Raw genomic sequence first — 14,119 nt, 5'->3', positions numbered from 1 at the left:
ATCGATGTGCTCTGGGCTTGATTCCTCCGCCCTGTCCGTGCGGCGGAAGCGCTGTCTGGGGCGGTTGAGTCGCAGCCCGGCGCCGCGCGAAGCTGATGTAACCCGGAGCCGGCGGCTGGAGACGGGCCGCGGGGGCGCCTCGCCGGGGAGCAGCGGGTCGGGTCACGGTAAGAAGTGGGGGGAGGGGTTACACCCAGGACCCACAACCCCCCTCTCACCTCCGGGCCCGAGGCCCCTGCCTGGTGGGGGGGGGTCTCCCCCTTCCCGCGCGTAGCGGCCTGTGGGGCCGGCTCTGCCCCGCTTCTGTGGGGGGAGCAGCGGGGGACAGGCTGGCGGGGGGCGCTAAGGCAGTAGCGGGGGGGGGTAGGAGCACCCCGCACAGCGTTGACATGGTGAGAACAAAAGTGATCCAGGAGCCCCAGGGCGTGAAGGGAAGAAATAATCCCCCCCCCCCCACACACACACACACCCCCCACCCTGGCAGCCCGGGTGACAAACACAAGGCCTCGGCACCACTCTCCCAGGCGCGTGAGTGCAGCCCGGGTGGGGGGTGCTGAGCATCTGGCGGGACGATTCACGCTCCTGGCCGGCGGAGGATCCGTGGAGCTGGCCTGTTTCGGGAGGCTGGAAAGGGAGCGGGGCTCTGGGTCCAAAACGGCCCCCGCGGGTTCCGCGTCCCTGATAACGCCAGAGGGGAAGGGCCTGGCACGCTTCGGGATCAGTGTCCTTACAGGTAAAGGCACACGCTGGGATATGAGACCACCGAACAGCCCGAGGGAGCCCATACCTGTAATGTGGGGGGAGGGCGGGGAAAGCTGCGTGATCATGGGGGACTTTCCGTCTGAGTGACACATGGGGAGGTCTCGGGCTACCAGAATTAAAGCATGGTTGGAATTTCTAAACCCTGTATGTGACAATTTCATAACTCAAAAAGTGTTGCAGCCAACGCAGAGGAATTCTTTGTCAGATCTTGCTTTACCAGGTGTAGTAGGAAGAGAGCCCTGAGACATGCGCCCTTGTATCAAAGGCCTGGTATAAGGCAGGACCTGCTCGCAGAATCTGGCAAGAACAGGGCTGGTATCGCAGAAATACACATTCCGAACAAGTGCTAGTCACAGAGTACTCACACAAACACGTCCCGATATCAAGGATGGTACAAAAACATTAACAGGATAACAGGAACACACCGACCCCTCCTAAAAGATAAGGTCAGGATGACAGTACGTAACCTGTTTATACGTAACCCAGGGTATAAAGATGTATCTCAGAGGGAGTATCTTTGGCCAGCCAAGGGGGGAATGGATAGTCCTGCCAGTAACTGAGCTGTGTCCATTGTCACGGGCACTCATATCTTAGTATCCTCGTAGAGTCTGCCAGGTGCTGTTACTGTGCTTTGTCAACAGTAAACCTGGCCTGGCGCCTTCGTAAACATTAACGGGTCTTGTGGTCATTGGGGGGTTGGTTCGAGGTCTGCTGTGCCGGCTGTCTGCGCAGAGTTGGGGCAGCACACAGAAAGAACACACACGCAGCCAGACATCTGACTACACCAGATAAAGTTGTGAACAGATTTAGTTCTGATCACAGAACTAAAAAGTAATGGTAGCTTAAGTAGAAGCAGTCTTGACTTGATCACATTTATAATGTGCAAGTAGAATAAAATCCAGACCAGTAATATATATACACTTAGTACTTTAATAGGACCAATATCACAAAGCTGAAAACAATTATGAGCCAAATCAACTGTAAGGAAGAATTTAATCAGAAAAAAGTGAACAATAATTGGGAATCATTTAAGAACACCTTACTAGATGTCCAAAAATCCATAATCTAGGAAGAAGGCCATGGTGGGTTAAAAAACAAAAACCTGGTTTAGAGGAGAAGTAAAGGCAGGTGTAAAAAAGAAAAAAGGTTAGAAGAAAGGGGAAGTTGATAGTAATGAATATAAATCAGAAGTTAGGAACTGTAGAAAATTGATTAGGAAAGTAAAGGGACACAAGGAGAAATCTATGACTAGCCGAGTTAAGGACAATAAGGAGGAGTTTTTAAAATATATTAGGAACAAAAAGAATCCTGACAATGGTATTGGTCCATTACTGGATGGATATGGTAGAATTATCCATAAGAATGCAGAAAAGGCAAAAATGTTCAATAAATATTCCTGTTCTGTATTTGGAGAGAAAAACAGATGCTTATACTCTCATCATCTGGTGATGTTAACACTCTTTGCATTCCATTAGTTTCCGTGGAGGATAGACACTTTTAAATCTGCATGTCCAGATATCTTGCATCCAAGAGCTTCCTGAGGCTCTCCCTGGACTGTTCATGTTGATTTTTAATAAGTCGTGGGGCATTGGGGAAGTTCCAGAAGACTGGAAGAAATCTAATGTTGTGCCAGTTTTTAAAAAGGGTAAATAGGATGACCTGGGTAATTGTAGGTTTGTCAGCCTGACCTAGATCCTGGGCAAGGTAATGGAGTGACTGTGACTGACACATTACTCCCCTTTAATTCTTTATTAAGTGAGTCACGTAATTAATGTAAATCAACGATGGGTTTATGGAAAATAGAGCCTGTCAAAGTAACTTGATATCTTTTTTTTTTTTAACCAGATCAGATGTTTGGTTGACAAAGGTAATAGTGTTGACATAGGATACTTAGACTTCTGTAAGGTGTTTGACTTGGCACCGTACGATATTTTGAATTTAAAAAACTAGAATGATATAAAGTTAGCGTGGCACACATTAAGTGGAATAAAAACTGGCTGACTGATAGGTTTCAAAGTGTAATTATAAATGGGGAATCATCATCAAGGGGGTGTGTTTCCAGTAGGGTTCCTCGGGGATTGGTTCTTGGCCTTATGCTATTTGACATTTTTATCAATGAGACGACACACAAATTGGGGGAGCGGTAAATAATGAAGAGAGCAGGTCACTGATTCAGATCAATCTGGATCACTTGGTAAACTGGACACAAGCAAACAATGTGCGTTTTAATACAGCTGAATGTAAACATGTATATCTAAGAACGAAGAATGTAGGCCACGTTCCAGGATGGGAAACTCTATCCACCAAATCTCTTTCAGAGTCACTGCTTCCTGGGATAATCAGCTGGACATGAGTTCCCAGCGTGAAGCTGTGGCCAAAAGAGCTGATGCAATCCTGGGATGCATAAACAGGGGAATCTCAAGTAGGAGTGGAGAGGTTATTTTGCCTCTGTATTTGGCACTGGTGCGACTGCTGCTGGAATCCTGTGCCCAGGTCAGGTGTCCGCAATTCAGGAAGGATGTTGATAAATTGGAGAAGTTTCAGAAAAGAGCCACAAGAATGATTAAAGGATTAGAAAACCTGCCTTATAGTGATAGACTCAAGGAGCTCCATCTACTTAGCTTAACAAAGAGAAGGTTAAGGGAAGACTTGATCACAGTCTGTAATTATCTACATGGGGAACAAATGTTTAATAATGGGCTCTTCAGTCTAGTAGAGAAAGGTATAACATGATCCAATGGCTAGAAGTTGAAGCTAGACAAATCCAGACTGGAAATAGGGTGTAAATTGTTAAGTGAGAGTAATTAACCATTGGATCAATTCACCCACTGTCTTGATGGATTCTCCATCACTGACAAATTTTTAAATCAAGATTGGGTGTTTTTCTAAAAGCTCTGCTCTAGGTATGATTTTGGGGAAGTTCTGTGGCCTGTACTGTACACGGGGTCAGACTGGATGATTTTGGAATCTATGGTTTCAAACCAGTGGCTGGGGAGTGAAAGGGTTGGTTGGGGGAGAGATGCCGCCCTGCCAGAGTCATAGGGTGGTTATAGATATTTAACAGAGTCTGAACTGCCCCAGGGCGCGTGCCGTGCCCATGCCCTCTATTGAGCTGTGCCAAGAGACCAGCAAGGGGGTGAATCCCACACAGCTTCCCCTCCCCCTACACAAGGCCAGCAGGATGCGTGCCTTGGCTGAGTGGGATTCTTAGCCTAATACAGCCCCTTCCTGTGTGCAGGGGCAGTGGGGTCTGTGCCCTGGTTGAGCTGGAAAGTCCTCCCTCTGTGACTATCAGGAGGGTTTCCCCTCCCTCCCTTTCCTCTTGTGACATGTCTTCTGTTTAATCACAGTTTGTAAAGGCTTGACTGGTCAAAGTCTGACGCGATGGGGGACGAGCTGACCGCGAGGGAGAAATGCCACCTGATCACCCGGAACCTACAGGTATCTCTGGGATGGGGGCCTTCTCTGCACGGTTACTGAGAAGAGAAATACAAAGGGATACTTGCTTCGCTCTACTTATCTAATTATTATTACTTGTGTTGCGGTAGCGCCCCGGACCCCACTGCACCAGGGGCTGTACAGACCCAGAACACAAAGCCAGTCCCTGCCCCGGAAGGCTCCCGATCCAAAAGGTGTCCTGAGGATTGGGGTGCCCCTTGTGCACCCTTCCCTAGACGATTGTGGGGTTTCTATTGTAACCACACTTCTGGGCTTGGTTCCTGCCTCTGCTATACTGTGACCTTGGGAAGCCCCTTAACCTTTGTGCCTCCATTTCCCCAGCCACAGTATAGGGAGAATACTGAGTTGCCTTACGGAGGTTTTTCTTTAGCTCTTGGCTCTTCCATAATGCTCATCTAGTGCCTCACAGTTACTAATGGATTTATCAACTTAGCAGCTCAGTGAGGTCAATAAAGATCATTGTCCCTATTCTGAAGATGGGAAACTGAGGCACAGATAAACTAAACAACTGACCCAAGGATAGAGAGAGCCAGGTATAAAACCTAGATCCCTTGATCCAGAGTTCTAACCGGACAGCTATCCTTCCTCTCCTGGAGTTACGAGCCCAGTGTATCGCGTTCCTTCTCCCATGGCTGTCGTGGTCTCTGCTGGGTCTGTTGTGCTGTGTAACATGCAGCCTCTGGTTTCCTTGCAGGAGGTTCTCGGGGAGGATAAGCTGATGACCATCCTGAAAGAGCGTGATCTGAAGGTATACTGGGGGACAGCCACAACAGGAAAGCCTCACGTAGCCTACTTCGTACCGATGTCCAAGATTGCAGACTTCCTGAAGGCTGGATGTGAGGTACCTGCTCTAACCTAGATGCTGAGACCTTGGGGAGGCCGAAGGCGGAGAAGGGGGGCTTCAGACCCAAAGAGGTCAGGAGCAGGGGATACCTTCAGCTCCAGGCTGGGTGACAGAAAGGAACCTGTAACGCCTCTTATCTATGTGACACCCAGTGTGACGTGCCCAACTCCCCACCCCCCCCACCCCATTCTGTGCCAGGTGACGATCCTGTTCGCTGACCTCCACGCGTACCTAGACAACATGAAGGCGCCGTGGGAGCTGCTGGAGCTGCGCACACAATACTATGAGACCATGATCAAGGCCGTGCTGGAGAGCATCGGCGTGCCTCTCGACAAGCTGAAATTCATCCGGGGCACCGACTACCAGCTCAGCAAGTGAGTTTGCGGGAGCCTGCTCCTCTCTCAGGGAGTGTTCCTGACCATATATTGCCTGGGGGTGGGATTTGACGGCTACTACGAGGGAGAGGGGACAAGTGGCATGGAAGGAGTGAGCTTTGTGGAGCTGACAAGCTCCACAAAGGAATCCGGGGGTGGAGGAGACAAGTGGGATATTGAGCCAGTTGGGGAATCTGTCTGTTCTGAGCCAGTGTCATTCAGGAAAGGAAGGCGGGTCGGGGGTAAGATATCCACACGCCTGATTTCTCTGCGCTCCAGCCAGTGTCCTCCTTTGCGTGTGGTGGCTATAGAAGAGGAAGCTTTGAAGCTTCCATTTGTCTGGCTTCAGCAGCAGTATCGACCTGTTCTTTCCCTCCAGGGACTACACGTTGGACGTCTACAGGCTCTCTTCTCTAGTCACCCAGCACGATGCCAAGAAAGCTGGAGCAGAGGTGGTGAAGCAAGTAGAGCATCCCTTGCTGAGTGGTCTGCTCTACCCAGAACTGCAGGTACCTTTGGGGAGGGTGGCAGCCACCTGGATGGAATGCATCCCCTTCCCCATGAAGGCTGCAATGCATGCGCCAGGCTAATCACAGTCCCCCTCCCTCTACTGCTGAATAGGGCAGATTTACTTTCTCACTAATCAGCATGAGTATCTGATGTGCAGCCCAAATCTCGAGGACATCACCTGGTGTCGGGGCAGTGCACGGATATAGTGGAGGTTTGGTTGGTTGTTTTTACAGGTGTTTGTACCAGTTGCACAATATCCCTATGTAGCCAGAATGGGTGTGGGATTCCTAGCCCTGACAGCTCGGTAGATTTCTAGGGTGTGAACGCTGAAAGTGTGATGTCAGCTGGGATGTGGGAGTCCACGTGCTGCAGCGTAACGCTTGTGGGTGTGTTCTCCCCACAGGCCCTGGACGAGGAGTACTTGAAGGTTGATGCTCAGTTTGGAGGAGTGGATCAGAGGAAGATTTTCACCTTTGCAGAAAAGGTTAGAACTGGGGAGTGTTTTGAACTTCCAGAAATGTAAGAGGCTCCCCCAGGTGGCTGGTTCCAGGTCTCTGCGTTTGAACTCTGCCTGCAGCTGGATGGCCAGCGTGGTCTTATGCACAGTATCTGTGAGGTCACCCAGACCTCTCTTCAGGTTCCTGCTGCTGCCCATCGGTGCACAGTGGCTGCTGATGTAGCTGTTCACAGGGATTCGCTGCCAGGTCAATGTTTGATGCTGGGACCCTGCCTCATGCAGGGGTGACAGTGACACAGCTTTTCCTTCCCCTCTCAGCACCTGATGGTGGCTGTCGCTTGCTGCCCCCAGCAGGTTGCCCACTGGTGTGTGCTGGGAGTGGGTCTGGGCTGACTGGAGAATGGAGCCTCCTCCAAGCAGAGGGAATTGGGATTCAGCAACGTGTTTTGATCCCAGCTTTCTGCACTGGGGGAAGTCTTGAGCCCGGATGCTAGGGGGGAAGAATGCACTGGGGAGTGATGGTGAAAGCTGCTCCTCAGATGGGAGGATGCTTAAATACTTTTAATTCCTTTTCCTCACTTAGTACCTGCCCTCCTTGGGCTATGCCAAGCGCCTCCATTTGATGAACCCAATGGTTCCGGGGCTGACAGGCACCAAGATGAGCTCTTCGGAAGAGGTAGGTTGATGAACCGCATGTCTATGCAGCAATCCCGCAGGGCGAGGCGTTTAACCCTTTGGGGCTGGTAGGCTAAGTCCTGGAACTCCACTGGCTGAGAAAGGAGCCCTCCTCTCTGCTTACTGTTGTTGGTGCCAACTCCAGCACACCCTGCCTCTCCTAGGGCGGAGGTAGGGAAAGATGCCGAGAGCCCCAGAACAGAGACAGCTGACCTCGGAGTTTCATTGCAGGTAGCTTGGCTGTGGAGCACTGAACCCTACAACTGGGCTAAAGTAAAACTCCTCTGTGTCCAGAGTGATACTCAATTAGTGCAGGATTCCAAGTGGCTGCACTGCCTGCTTCTGGTTTCAGCTCACAGGTCTCCTCTTCTCCTCCCACGTCCTAGGAATCGAAGATCGACCTTCTGGATCAGAAGGAGGACGTGAAGAAGAAACTGAAGAAGGCATTTTGTGAGCCAGGAAACGTGGAGAACAATGGCATTCTGTCCTTCATCAAGCACGTCCTCTTCCCACTCAAGTCAGGTGACTGTCTCCATGCCTCAGAGAGGTTGGGGTGCAGTCTTTCAACAGGAGCCCACGCTGGGCGACGTTTGCTTAAATGTAGGCAAGAGGCATGAAAGCGAGCACGTGTTTCTCTGCATCCTAATGCAAGGCACCCCCTCGTGTGCTCCAAAACCTGGCGCTGCCTCCCCCTCTCCCAGAGCCAGAAAGGAGACACCATCCGCTCACAGCAATGACATGACCTTTTCTGGTCCCTGCCGCAATACCCCTCATCAGTTGTTGTGGGGGAGGGGGGCAGTGGGGGTTATTAGAGTTGCCAGTAGGGACAGTGCCTCAGGGATTTGCCTTCATATTGGTTAATCTGACCCTCTAAACCCTCCTTGTGTCACAGAGTTTGTGATATTGAGAGACACAAAATGGGGAGGAAACAAAACCTACACGACTTATGAAGAGCTGGAAAAGGACTTTGCGACTGAGGTAACTCGGGGCAGGGGGCTCGCTATCCACCTCCCTCATGCCCACACTGCTGTATGCTTGGAAAAAACCCTGGAGCGTGCAGAGAGGCCCGTGTTGTTTCCCCTGCCACAGGCTTTGAGTAGTGGGACAAATGTTGATCTCTTGCACCACATGTAAGTCTGTAGGCTCGCCTGGGGCATCAGTAAGGGTAGATTCTGGCCCGGTGAGTGTGGTGGTGCAGGCACCATGATGGTGTGAGGCAGAGACGCCCAGGAACAGCTAGACAATCAGTGGCTGGTGCAGTACCCGCTCTCTGTAGGTCTAGTCGTTAATGATCTTCCATTTCTGGCAGTGCCTTTCATCTCTAAGCACCCTACAAATTGAGCAGTACACAGATCACTCACGGGGAAATGCAGCCATCTCTGGGTGGGAAAACAGCTGTTCAACAGTGCAGAGCAACGCTGCCCAACAGTTTAGGATAACAAGTGGAGAAGAATCTGTTTCCCATTTAAGCCTCAGGGAAGTTTGAGGGACATGAAATGCCATTATCAAAGCTGGAATTTGACCAGCGTGATGGGGTAATGTCCCTGCTCTTTGCTGGCAGGGGAGGGGAAAATACCATGAGATCTCTAATTACAATGGTGAAGACTTCGGTTTTACATTTCCAGTGCCACAGCGCCTCCTAGCACCACAAAGGAGCGTTGGGTGCAGCACTGACTCACAGGAGAGCATGGCTGAGTCACCAGCCCCACATCCTGCAGCTTCCAGCTATTCCTCTGGGGGGCGGGTCTCCCATCCAGCTAGCGACCCAGCCCTGTCCTTCTTAGGACGTGATCCTATTAACTCTCCCAGCATAAGTCACTGTGGCTGCCCCATCTTACAGCTTTCAATGACGTACTTGTCTAAATGGGCACAGCCATGCGAAACTGCTCCGCCCTTCCAGCCCACTTCTCCCCATGCCCTGGAGAAAGTCTCCTCCACAAATCTCCTCCTTTTCTTTATTCACGTGGCAGGTTGTGCACCCGGGGGACCTGAAGAGCTCGGTGGAAGTGGCCCTGAACAAGCTGCTTGACCCCATCAGAGAGAAGTTCAACACCCCAGACCTGAAGAAATTGACTAGGGCAGCGTATCCTGACCCATCCAAAGCCAGTAAGTGCATGCCATGAGTTCCCATGGGAGGGGAAGGCCTGGGCTGGGGAGATGAGTCCTACAGGTGGGGCTAAGAGCAAACAGAAGAAATTCTGGAACTTGAATTCCACCAGCAATGACCATGGGTGGCTCAGAGTCTGGGTGATACTGGCTTTGACCTTGCTGTCTGATGCAGCTCTTCTTCCTGCCTCTCCTTAGCCAGCATCTGACTTGGATTGTCCCCAGCAGGGCTGATGAAAGAATGGCCTATGGGCCATGTGCCTACCCCAGAAACTACAGATCCCAGCATGCAGTGTTCCATTTCTATTGGAGCTGCAGTCAAGCTGGAACAGTGCATGATGGGACCTGTGGTCCCCACAGGCTGTATTAGAGATGTGGGTGGCTGCAGTCTGCTTGATTTATATATGAATTGGGTGCTGCTGGCAAACCAGAGACAGTGACCCTTGTCTGGACAGAATTCAGGTTCTCCTGGTCCCTGCACCCCTTCCACAAATGCACCTTCACTCGTGGCTGGGTACAACTCTTCTCAGGGCAGACTGGTTTCACTCTTTTGCACATGCAGAGGCTTCAGTGAAAAACTCCACCAAGAATTCAAACCCTGAGGACGTGATCCCGTCCCGGCTGGACATCCGTGTTGGCAAAGTGATCAGTGTGGAAAAGGTACCAATGCTTTAGCAAGGATCCTGTGATGGGAGAACAGGCATGGAAGAAAGGGGGGGAGACAGTGGTTTTCAAGGAAAGTAAATCCTTCCAAGCTAGGCAGAAAGTGTTAACACTCTCCATATGCTTAGCTCTAGGTTTGCTCTGCAGGAGCTGCACCTTGGAGCAGTTCTTCCCTCGGGTTTCTGAAAGCTCTGTGCCTGGGAATTCCCCATACAGGAGGCACTGGGCTTGGGAAGCAATGAGATTAGTAACTGAGCCCTGACCCCAAAATACCATCTCTTTGCTGCTTGGTACCAGAATAGGGTCCTTCCCAGACTGATATGGGGGCAGTGGTTTGGTAACATATTAGATGACAGTTTTTCTCCACAGAGCTGTTTAATTATCAAGGCTTAATGAGCTCACCAGGTGCTGGGAAATGGACCTTACCTTTCATTAGTGGTGGTCACTCTCTGGAGCGCAGCTGAGCAAGGCGGGTGGGGATCTAGAAATGATCACCTGCTGTGTCTAAACTGGCGGAGTGTTTGAGCAGAGATGGTGTTGCAGGGGAGACCTGCCACCAAATGGCACGCTTTCCCTGAAACAGCTCTGTACTGTTAACACAGCAAGGTTGACCTATGGAACTCACTTCTGCAAGACTTTGAGGCGAATAACTTAGTTTAAACAAAAAGATCAGATGCTTTAACGAATGAAAACATCACTGCAGTCACACAGCACGGGACTAACCAAAGCAAATTACCAAGGCCAGTGATCATGATGCTTCAGTGCTTCGGGTGATCAGCTGCTGGGGTCAGGAAGAAATTCCCTGCTCCCTGAAACTCTTCATTAGCGGAATAGTATTGTAGAGAGGGGACATATCCCCAAAGGCAGCCAGCATCAGCCCCTGTTAAGGTCCTGGACTAGATGAGCCAGACAATGGTTACATTCTCCTGTTCATCTCATTTGATGGCAAGCAGCTATCCAGGAAATTGCCCCATGGGAAATTCTCCCTCTTGGCACTGTCAGTTGCTTCCTCCTAGCCTGAGATGAGGAGGGAGGCAGCCAGTGAGGAGCAATGGGGACAAGGATTTGGATCATCCAGAAGTGGAGGCTGCTCTGGGGTCTTGTTTCCTCATGGAGTGACTCAAGCACTCACTTGGAGGGCGTATGTAAACCACATGGGCACCTTCCTGCTTGTGTGTGCTCTCAGCCCCCCTTCCTGAGGGATGACCGCTCCCGGCTTCTCAGCTGTACCTGCACTGGCATTTGCATTGGCAGCACCCTGATGCCGACAGCCTTTACCTGGAGAAGATTGACGTGGGCGAGCCTGAGCCACGGACAGTGATCAGCGGCCTGGTGCAGTTGGTGCCGAAGGAGCAGCTGCAGGACAGGATGGTGGTGCTGCTGTGCAACCTGAAGCCCCAGAAGATGAGGGGAGTGGAGTCCCAGGGCATGCTGCTGTGTGCTTCCAGGTGAGGGCGTGCAGGGGGTAGGGATAGCAGGGGTGATGAGGCTGAATTTCAGTTTGTTTTCCATATAGGGCAGGAGGGGAGAATACAGCGTAGTCCCCCACAACATCCAGGCTGCCTGTTGACCCCTGGTTCTTTGCTGTCCTATCTCGGGGGAGGATTAGGACAGGCCCCTTCTTTGAGGTCCTAGCTGGTCACTCCCTCCCCCTTTCCCCGTGTGTTTCTCCGCAGCGTGGGGGAGCCCCATCAGGTGGAGCCCCTGGACCCGCCAGCGGGCTCCTGCCCAGGAGAGCGTGTCTACGTGGAAGGCTACGACAGCGGGCAGCCTGACGACGAGCTCAAACCCAAGAAGAGAGTCTTCGAGAAGTTGCAGGTAAGAGGGGGAAGAGAGTCGTCTTGCTCACAATGGGGCTGTTGGGGACGGGGCCCATCTCTGCAGTCAGAGCCCTATCTGCTCTGGCAGCTGAGCTCTCTAGTCACCCAGGCAGCCTACGCCGGTCCTGTCACAGCTTCATGGGAGGCTCTCAAAGCGCTTTACGGCCCCTGCATGAGACAGGGATGTCGTCCCTCTTTCCAGGTGGGGAGACTGAGGCACACTGCATGAAGGTGACTCACGTGAGGTCCCACAGAGGGCAGAGCAGAGCCTAGAACAGGAGTCTCGAGTCCTGTGCTCTATCCCCCCTGCCTGGGGAGTAGACGAATACAGCTGGCACTGTGCTGTCTAATCCTTGCTAGCCAGGCATCTGCCAGCTGTCAATTGACTGGCAGTGAGGCTGGGGTAGGCCAAGAAGGCAGCTATTGGCAGAGACCTGTTTAGACCCAGTCCATCTCAGGGGGTCTTGTTACCTAGCAGCTGGCAGGCTGTCGCCACTACAAAGGGGACATAAGGGCAGTGGTCAGAGAGGGCAAGTGGGAGTCAGGACTCCTGGGTTCTCTTTTCTGCTCTGCCACTTACTTGCTGCACGGCTTTGGGCAAGGCACATTCCTGCTCTATGCCTCGGTTTCCCCAATGTAAAATGAGGAGCAGGGTATCTTGTAGGGAGGTTAGGAGGCTACGCTCATTGCTTGGAAAGCACTTGGGGATCATCTGGTGAAAACAGTGACAGAGGGGAGTTACAGCAGGGGCTGCCTGTGCTGCCATTTTGCTTCACTATTGGTGCCTACAGTGAGGGTTACGGGCCCCCTTTGCCCTTAATGTGAGTTACATGGCGGCATTCCCTGTTAGACCTTTAGCTGGCATGCCCTCCTTGGGCCTGGCAGGAGTAGGGTGCCTGTCCCCAGGGATTTGAGAGGTGGTGAGGGCCCCAGACAAGGATTCCCAGCTGCATGTGCGATTGGCTAGCCAGTCCAACACATCACCCCCCTGCCTCTTCCCAGGCTGACTTCCGGATCTCTGAGGACTGTGTCGCCCAGTGGAAGCAGAAGAATTTCATGACTAAGCTGGGGAACATCTCGTGTAAAACACTGAAGGGCGGAAACATCAGTTAACAAGTGCCAGCCCGTCCCTCTTGTCCTCTCCTCACCTGTTGTCATCCACTGCTCCATTTTGGGTTCTCTTCCCCCAACTTCCTCCACAATCGCTGCAGGGCCACGCTCCCCCCACTGCAGCATGCCTCTAAGTGAGGGAGCTTCGGCCCAAAGCACCTGGGGCTCAGAGGCTGAATGTGCGAAATGCAGTAGATGGTTCACACCTTGTAACTGAACTTAGGTAGGTTCAGTGGAGAACTCGCCTCCAGAAGCAACCTGTTTCCCTTTGAGCTGCCATGGACCTGTTCCCACCCAGCTGATCTCTGGAGAAGGCCAAGCATGACTCAGGGGGACCATGTAGCTCCTGAGCCCCCAGCAGGAGCTAGGGCTGCAGCCAGTTGTCTGTTTCCCCTGTGAGTCCTCCTACGTGCGGCTCTCCTGACGTGTCTGAAACAGGGGTAACGCTGTGATTGTGTAAAAGCACGGGCTGTCATCTGACTTTCTGTGGGTGGATTCCAGCGGCTTTGAAGGTTGCACTGGAACGGGCTGGCAGCCTGACCGGCAGCTGCTGCTGTTGGAAAGCTCTGGTAATTTTGGGAAGAACCTGTGTAGTTTGTAACAGGGGAAGAGGGACTGCGTGGCATCCTGTGTAATGACCGTCACCCTGCAGCTGCCTCAGCCCCACATGCGCTTGGTGCAGGGCTTGAACTGTGAAGACGATGGGGCTGGGCCTGTGGAGGGCACGCAGGGCTCTCTAGATGCTCACGGCTGCTCTAACAGGCAGCAGGGCTGCTCTGGCAAGCCTGTCCCTGGGCTTGCAGAACAGGGTTTTGGCACTCAGCCCATGGGGCTGCAGGTGGGGGTCCTCTCCCTTTAGTGTTGAATCTGAAATCATCCATCAATTGTTAAAAACCCCAATAAAGTGTGAAACTGACCTGAGGCGTGTGTGGTGGGGGATGGGACTGTCTTGCTGGAGCCAACAGCCGGATCTTAGAACGTGCAGGCAGGATTAACTGCGCTGAGCCCCCTGCCAGCCTGGGAACTCTGAGTCCTCTCCCCGGAAAGGTCTGGTGCAGGCAGGGGCCTGCCTCTAGGGGCAGGAGGGGAGTTCTAGCCACTTCTTTCCTTCTGCTGAGCCATAGCCCAACTGCAGCGCAGAGTGCTGTGGACACCTGTCCTCCAGCACTCGCTGACTCCACCCCGGCTCCCCTCAGCTGGTTCCACCTTTCAGACTATTACTGAGTGGATTTGTTTGCCTGGGGAGACACTAGAGCCTTTGTCAGCAGCAGAGGCTACTCCTGCTCCTTCTTTCGCACGGCGACAGGGGACCTGTGAAAGCAACGGCATGACTGCAGTT

The 14,119-nt window shown here is 52.3% G+C and overlaps 1 protein-coding gene across 1 annotated transcript; it reads left to right on the top strand.

The window, feature by feature from the left end:
* Window positions 1–12: 12 nt before the first annotated feature.
* On the top strand, window positions 13–13,696 carry YARS1 (tyrosyl-tRNA synthetase 1). Its single transcript, XM_048825523.2, has 14 exons — window positions 13–167; window positions 4,113–4,203; window positions 4,916–5,062; window positions 5,264–5,439; window positions 5,819–5,948; window positions 6,353–6,433; window positions 6,990–7,082; window positions 7,468–7,603; window positions 7,974–8,059; window positions 9,052–9,187; window positions 9,750–9,847; window positions 11,105–11,298; window positions 11,527–11,668; window positions 12,673–13,696. The coding sequence occupies exons 2-14, from the start codon at window positions 4,147–4,149 to the stop codon at window positions 12,781–12,783; spliced, it is 1,587 nt and encodes a 528-aa protein (XP_048681480.1). The 5' UTR covers window positions 13–167; window positions 4,113–4,146; the 3' UTR covers window positions 12,784–13,696.
* The last annotated feature ends 423 nt before the right edge of the window (window positions 13,697–14,119 follow it).

Source organism: Caretta caretta, chromosome 19 (genome assembly GCF_965140235.1).
Source record: "Caretta caretta isolate rCarCar2 chromosome 19, rCarCar1.hap1, whole genome shotgun sequence".
Lineage (NCBI taxonomy): Eukaryota > Metazoa > Chordata > Testudines > Cheloniidae > Caretta > Caretta caretta.
Note: the sequence above shows the minus strand (reverse complement) of the source record. Positions and strands in the feature narration are given on the sequence as shown.

Bases quoted from the DNA above. Each gene is read 5' to 3' on its own strand.
- YARS1 (XM_048825523.2), top strand. From the start codon at position 4,147: ATGGGGGACGAGCTGACCGCGAGGGAGAAATGCCACCTGATCACCCGG. The intron at 8,060-9,051 runs GTAACTCGGGGC...TTCACGTGGCAG, and splicing joins AAAAGGACTTTGCGACTGAG to GTTGTGCACCCGGGGGACCT. The intron at 11,669-12,672 runs GTAAGAGGGGGA...GCCTCTTCCCAG, and splicing joins GAGTCTTCGAGAAGTTGCAG to GCTGACTTCCGGATCTCTGA.